Source organism: Phycodurus eques, chromosome 1 (assembly GCF_024500275.1).
Source record: "Phycodurus eques isolate BA_2022a chromosome 1, UOR_Pequ_1.1, whole genome shotgun sequence".
NCBI lineage: Eukaryota > Metazoa > Chordata > Actinopteri > Syngnathiformes > Syngnathidae > Phycodurus > Phycodurus eques.
In genome coordinates, this window is record NC_084525.1 from 49,647,680 (window position 1) to 49,654,939 (window position 7,260).

Consider the following 7,260-nt stretch of genomic DNA (forward strand, 5'->3'; position numbering starts at 1 on the left):
TTCAAACTGATCAACTTTATTTTTTTTTAAGCAAATAATCATTATCTTACAATTTATGACTGCAACACGTTCCACAAAAGCTGGGACAGGTGGCAAAAAAGACTGAGAAAGTTTAGGAACGCTCATCAAACACCTGTTTTGAACATCCCACAGGTGAACAGCCTCATTGGGAACAGGTGGGTGCCATGATTGGGTATAAACGGAGCTTCCCCGAATTGCTGAGTCATTCACAAGCAAAGATGGGGCAAGGTTCACCTCTTTGTGAACAAGTGCGTGACAAAATAGTCGAACAGTTTAAGAACAATGTTCCTCAACGTACAATTGCAAGGAATTTTGGGATTTCATCACCTACGGTCCAAAATATCATCAAAAGGTTCAGAGAATCTGGAGAAATCACTGCATGTAAGCGGCAAGGCCGAAAACCAACATTGAATGCCCGTAACATTCGATCCCTCAGGCGGCACTGCATCAAAAACCGACATCAATGTGTAAAGGATATCACCACATGGGCTCAGGAACACTTCAGAAAACCAATGTCAGTAAATACAGTTCGGCGCTACATCCGTAAGTGCAACTTGAAACTCTACTATGCAAAGCCAAAGCCATTTATCAACAACACCCAGAATCGCCGCCTGTTCTCTGGCCCCGAGCTCATCTAAGATGGACTGATGCAAAGTGGAAAAGTGTTCTGTGGTCCGACGAGTCCACATTTCAAATTGTTTTTGGAAATTGTGGACGTCGTGTCCTACGGGGCAAAGAGGAAAAGAACCATCCGGACTGCCATGGATGCAAAGTTCAAAAGCCAGCATCAGTGATGGTATGGGGCTGTGTTAGTATCAGTGGCATGTGTAACTTACACATCTGTGAAGGCACCATTAATGCTGAACGGTACATACAGGTTTTGGAGAAACATATGCTGCCATCCAAGCAACGTCTTTTTCATGGACACCCCTGCTTATTTCAGCAAGACAATGCCAAACCACGTTCTGCACGTGTTACAACAGCGTGGCTTCGTAGTAAAAGAGTGTGGGTACTAGACTGGCCTGCCTGCAGTCCAGACCTGTCTCCCATTAAAAATGTGTGGTGCATTATGAAGCGTAAAATACACCAACGGAGACTCCGGACTGTTGAACAGCTGAAGCTGTACATCAAGCAAGAATGGGAAAGAATTCCACCTACAAAGCTTCAACAATTAAGTGTCCTCATTTCCCAAACGTTTATTGAATGTTGTTAAAAGAAAAGGTGATGTAACACAGTGGTAAACATGACCCTGTGCCAGCTTTTTTTGAACGTGTTGCAGCCATAAAATTCTAAGTGAATGATTATTTGCTAAAAACAATACAGTTTGTCAGTTTGAACATTAAATATCTTGTCTTTGTAGTGTATTCAATTAAATATAGGTTGAACATGATTTCAGAATCATCTTTATTTGCCAAGTATGTCCATAAACCACACAAGGAATTTGTCTCCGGTAATTGGAGCCGCTCTAGTACGACAACAGACAGTCAAATGACAGAGAGCACTTTTGAGACATAAAGACATTGACAAAAAAAAAAAAAAAAACAGTCACTGAGCAATAAAGGGTTGCTAGTTATCTGGTCATGCCGGTACAATTTAAAAAAAAAAAAAATTTGACAGTTGTGCAAAACGATGCAGAGTCCTCGAGCAATTAGAGCAGTTTAATGACTAATATAGCAATAGTCCGGTGCAAAGACCATTGTGCAAAGGGCGCCGAGGCTTCAAGGGGTGTATGCAGTTTAAAGTGACTAGTAGTATGATAATCTGGGACAATGTTGATTGTGCAAATGTTGCAGATACTCCTCAATCAGTGTGCAAGTGGTGCCGATGCTACTCTGGCATGAGTGCCCAGTATTGGTCAACAACAGATATGCAAATAGTGCAGTGTGGCGAGACTACTACAGTGAGTGCACGAGTAATATATAATTGGCCCAACAGAAATGTGACAACAAATTCAAGACAAAACAATTGGCAGCATGTTGCAATGGAAATATAGGTTAGCTGTTTAAGAAGTTGATTGCAAGAGGGAAGAAGCTGTTGGAATGTCTGCTAGTTCTAGTTTGCATTGATCGGTAGCGCCTCCCTGAGGGAAGGACTGATTCTATGACCGCTGTGTAGAACTGCCTCAGCAGCTCCCGTGGCAGGCCGTGCTTCCTCAGAAGCCGCAGGAAGTACATCCTCTGCTGGGGCTTTTTGAGGACAGCGTTGATGTTCAGGTCCTGAGAGACTTTATTATGTTTGTTTTTTAATTGCCACACGGCTCACTACATGTAGGCCATAGTTTATTGCAAATTATTTTGCGGACCTCCATGCTACGGCGCAGGGACCCCAGTTTGAGAACCACTGGCCTCTGGAAAAAAAATACAATAGGAAAAAAAGAAAGAAAAAAGAATCAATACAATGTATTTTGTCCCAGACATAAGTGTTGATGTGTTAGTAAAGGATGAACAAGCGACGTCTATTTTAAGTTAACTTGTCATGCGCTTTCAATAAATTCTATAAATTAGTAGTGCAAATCTAGAAATAAGTAGTGCAATTGGGATGCATTTTTAAAGATCTATAGAAAAAAAAAAAATACTAAGGCCACCTAAAAAAAAAAAAACTCTTAGACAAGGATGCAAACGGGGAACAGGTTTAGGATGTTTTGTCAGTGGTAAAGTATTCCAACAAGCGAGCAAGCTGGAACAATGCCTGAACACCAAATTAACCAGCCAGTCTGTTTTACGTGGACTCATGTTTCCCTTCTCATTTGCAAGTTAACCATTTTAAATATCCCTGAGGCATTGCATATATTTTTTTTTTTTTCCGGCCTTGCTCTTAATATGGTCTGGCATGTCCCCTTGTATAATATTCACAAATGCTGTGACATATTTCATCGTCACCTGCACTTAATATTTATGTTTAAAACATTTTATAGTTTAATGATCTTGTTTGGTGTAAAGGTACCACGTGCAGTATTCACATCACCACGTATCCAAATAGCCCTTTTGCCAATTTATTAGATAAACACAGTCTAATGAGATTCTAATATTTGCCTCTTTTCTTTTTCCAACTGACGGGATGATACAGTAAGCATTACACGACTACTTAAATCAATAAAAATCAATAATTGTGCGTAATGCAACATTTGAAACATTTAATCACTTGGTATATGTCCTCCACAATACAAGCAATGTCAATCACACATGATTGTAAAACATTCCAATACCGGACAAAATATAAAATAGGTCTGTTGAGATCAAACAAGCATGATTAGCATGAATTTGGAAAACATGAATAAAAATGAGACTCTCTGCTAAACATTAGGAAGTAGGGAAATACATAAATAAATAATATAATATAAAATAGTAAATAAACTCCTCTCTTTGATTCTTCTCTCTGTGTGTTCTAGAAGTAGTAATAATGTTAATCGGCTTCCAGTCTTTTCATTAGCACCCCGGCTTGAATATTATTACTAGTACATGGGACAACTAACTTCTCTTATTCCAGTTCAAGCAGAGGAGAGTGGTACTGGTTTAAGGTGTTTAAATTCTTAAATTATATCAGTGGAAGGCACTTTTGGTCTGTGCAGGTAAAGTTGCGAGAGGATGGGAGGGATTGTGTGGAGCAAACCATTTTTGGAGCAATAGGGGGAGTTAAATTTTTTTTATTGTCCAAATATTACGTTTCAACCATGTAATATATGATTTCACACTTTTCTACGTTGTTCAAAAAGGATATCAACACATTTGAAAAATAGAGTAAATGAATTCATTTATTTAATCGAAAAGATGACGTATCTTATTTGATCGGCAGAGAGCGTTTATGGGGCTGGCCTGAGCTTACATCTGTTAACCACATGGTGTCGCTGTATATATTTTATGGTCCATTGTAGCAACTCAAACGTAGGGACGTCGCACTCTCTGATTGGCTGTTCGTGGCCGGGGTCAAAATACCTTGCGCATGCTCTGTCGTCCTTTTAATGCTAGCGTCGGAAATCTGTCTGATCAGCGGACCGTTGGAACAGAAAGTACCTTCAAATATACGTGACGACACAATACTTATATTTAGTTTGAGCTACTTTTTATTTTTTTTAATTGATTTTTTTAAGTTGGCCAAACTTGTTTTTTTTTCTACGAGCGTGGCTAAAAGAAACAATAAAGAATGACGAGCAGCTCGAAGCGGAAAGAAGAGAGTCATTTGCTGAATGGGGGTGTGAAACATTCCACATGGAGCAAAGCGTTCAACAGTAATGCCGTTTGGGAGGAGAAGGTCAGTGGGCAGCGCTTCGAATCTAAAACCCGTCGTGGTGTCATCGTTAATGGTGCTCAAAACGCCTGCTTTTGTAGTTGTCCGCTGTATCCGAGAAGGATGCCGATTTTTGCGGCGATTCGCAAGATGATTCGTAATCGACTTAAGTCGGTTTTAAATGAACTGTTTTGAACGTGCCGATTGCAAGTTTATCTTTGCATCAAAACCAATGGCTTAAAATATTCTCGGTTTTTGGAAGTGTGAATTCCCATTTAATAATCTGCAAATGTGACCAAAGGTGAATTTGTTCCAGATGTAAACATTTCAATGAAATGACGACAGACTCAATGACGTAACAATCCAATGAGGTGAAAAGGTACAAAAATGACAGTATGTGACTACAAATGAGCTCACACCGTTCTTATGTCCTCGTGCTAGTCGTGATCATAAGGCGATGATGTAATGTAACTTAATTTTAAAACAAAAGACAATTGAACATCATTTAAAAATAGTAAAACAATCAAAACAAATAAGGCAATAATATGTTGACATTGCACTGTTGGGATTTACCTGAAAATGTACCCTAACAGTTGTTCTTTTTCTTCTTCCTCTTTGAAATCTTTGCAGGATGAGTTTTTAGATGTGATTTACTGGCTGCGGCAAATAATTGCAGTGATCCTCGGTGTCATTTGGGGGGTCGCCCCACTGAAAGGATTTCTGGGAATAGCCATGTATGGAAGCATTCTTCCCCAGTTTTGACCACAACCTGCCTCTTCATATTTATCAACTCAAATTAACTTTTTCTCCTCCCGTTTTTTGCCTCGTTAGATTCTGCGTCATCAACGCTGGCCTTCTCTACTTATACTTCAGCAGCTTTCAGCAGATTGACGAGGAAGAGTATGGTGGAACGTGGGAGCTTACCAAAGAAGGCTTCATGACATCTTTTGCGCTGTTTCTGGTGGGAGAATATTTCACAAGGCGTGCATAGACTTTCTGAAAAACATCACTCCATCTTGTAGTATATGATCTTGCTTGTATTTATAAAAGCAGGATTATTTCGTGTAATAAAAAAATATATATCCAATGTGTTGGGATTTAGGTGTCTACAGTCAGATTGAAGATTATTATTATTTTTTTTACATTTGATGTATTTTAATAATAAAATACATTAATTTTAGACGACAAGTCTTTCTTAAGTAGTAATCATTGTTTGTCCTTTCCAGGTGGTGTGGATAATATTTTACACAGCGCTACACTTTGACTGAAAGGATTCCATCGGACACTTGATACGAACATTTGTGTCAAAAAGCAGGAACTCCGCGGCTTCAAGGGTGCTGACCTACCCACGCAGTATGACTCCTCAGTGCACGGCATTATGGGAAAATTAGTCTGAAGATGGACTTAATTAAAATCAGTTTGTGTTATTGCTGGGCTGCTTTTTACAGGTGATAAACCTTGCCATTTGTCATTCTTCCTCTCCCGTGTTGTCGTCATGTCTGACAAAACACTAAAGAATACAGAATTACAGTGGCTCTGGTTCGACTTCTAATGAATCAAAGCCTTGGTTAAAAAATGGACCGTATGCTTTCCTTTTTTCTTTTTTTTTTTTCTTTTTTTGCCTGACATATTATCTGCTGAAGAACATGCCCTCAAGTTTCCAAATGCAGACACTATAACTTTTTTGGTTAGGCTGGACTTAGGTTAATTCACACCAATTGGATGCATTAATATTGACGTTGTGAATTAGTGTCATATGAAGTGTGTCAAAAAAAAAAAAAAAAGTTCCAGCACCGGTGTTGCAAAATGTACACAGTATTTCACATTCATACTACAGGTTTTTCCCTTTGAAGAAATCCCCACACACTTTCCCAAACTTCTCGGCCACATTTTCCAGCCCTCCTGGAAATATTATTTCACGGCAGAAGCCATCGTCACAGTCATCAAAGAGGGGACAAAATAAAAAATACACAGGAACTGTCAGGTGCTCAGGGCATTACGGGCAGGCGTGTTGTCCTGTCACAACTAGCCTCTTCTCATGCAATGAATGAAGCAAATCTCTTTGTTGACGTGCTGATCGATTGATCGTGTTCCGTGGACGTGGAACACGTAGTTTCCGTGTGAAGTATATCCTTTGTGACACCAGTCCTGGAACCTTTTTGACGCACTTTGTGTTACGCCTGTGCAGATTGTTAGCTCTATTTTATTGTGTCAATTGTCTTCTGTGTACGAATCTAGCGAAGTTCTCAGCTGGACAGAAAAGTAAAGTGACATTTATCTGCTTGGTCTTAAGGGTGGATGCACTTTTGATAGCACTGTAAGGTAACCTACTCCAAACTCACTGTTGCCATACAGTATGTAAGTCACAATCCGTTCATTCAACGAGGAGGAAACTGTCGACAGATGTAAGCTAAACTCGCCCTGTGAACCACCGCGGCAAACTCTTCGTATATGTAATCGTATCATTTATTAACGAGTAGTTAAGAGGGTAGAAATAATTTCATGTAGCCTCCAGAGCAGAGTCATACCTCCTGTAAATTCTTTTTCATGAATCTGTCGTATGTACGTACTCGTCTGGCGGGATGTAACATTGCTGAGTATTTTATGGTGGAGAACGTTTGTTCTCAATTCTTGCAAAGTTGTAATGATAACTGTTAGCCCAGATGTGCAGCTGATCAAATCTTTTGGGGATCATTAAACATGGGCTTCATTTGGCCTCCATTTTCAAAGAGATTGTCTACTTTTGTTTTCAACCTTATTTCATTCTTAATTGATGTGAAATGAAAAACGTTGCCTGTTAAACAATTTATTTTTTCAAGAAAATTTAAACTGAAAAGTCACAGAGCTTAATTAACATTAAATAACTGTCTCTTTACCGCAACCTTTATGTCATGTTGTCCGTGGAGGTTGTAAAAAGTAACAAGCCTATATTTTACAAAGTAAGGAGTATAAACTACAGATAACTGTTTTAAAATGTGGGGACTAAAAGTAAAAAGTCGTCAACAAAATAAATAA

At 39.1% G+C, this 7,260-nt stretch overlaps 1 protein-coding gene across 1 annotated transcript; it reads left to right on the forward strand.

Annotated features, from left to right (window-relative positions):
• Window positions 1–3,953: 3,953 nt before the first annotated feature.
• Window positions 3,954–6,974, forward strand: rab5if (RAB5 interacting factor). The gene is made up of 4 exons (XM_061670217.1): window positions 3,954–4,269; window positions 4,876–4,979; window positions 5,077–5,206; window positions 5,472–6,974. The coding sequence occupies exons 1-4, from the start codon at window positions 4,162–4,164 to the stop codon at window positions 5,511–5,513; spliced, it is 384 nt and encodes a 127-aa protein (XP_061526201.1). The 5' UTR covers window positions 3,954–4,161; the 3' UTR covers window positions 5,514–6,974.
• Window positions 6,975–7,260: the final 286 nt, after the last annotated feature.

What these genes read in the sequence shown, in the direction of transcription:
- rab5if (XM_061670217.1), top strand. Translation starts at nt 4,162, where the DNA reads ATGACGAGCAGCTCGAAGCGGAAAGAAGAGAGTCATTTGCTGAATGGG. An exon ending in ATGCCGTTTGGGAGGAGAAG is followed by an intron (nt 4,270 to 4,875) that starts GTCAGTGGGCAG and finishes AAATCTTTGCAG; the next exon opens with GATGAGTTTTTAGATGTGAT. An exon ending in GGATTTCTGGGAATAGCCAT is followed by an intron (nt 4,980 to 5,076) that starts GTATGGAAGCAT and finishes TTGCCTCGTTAG; the next exon opens with ATTCTGCGTCATCAACGCTG.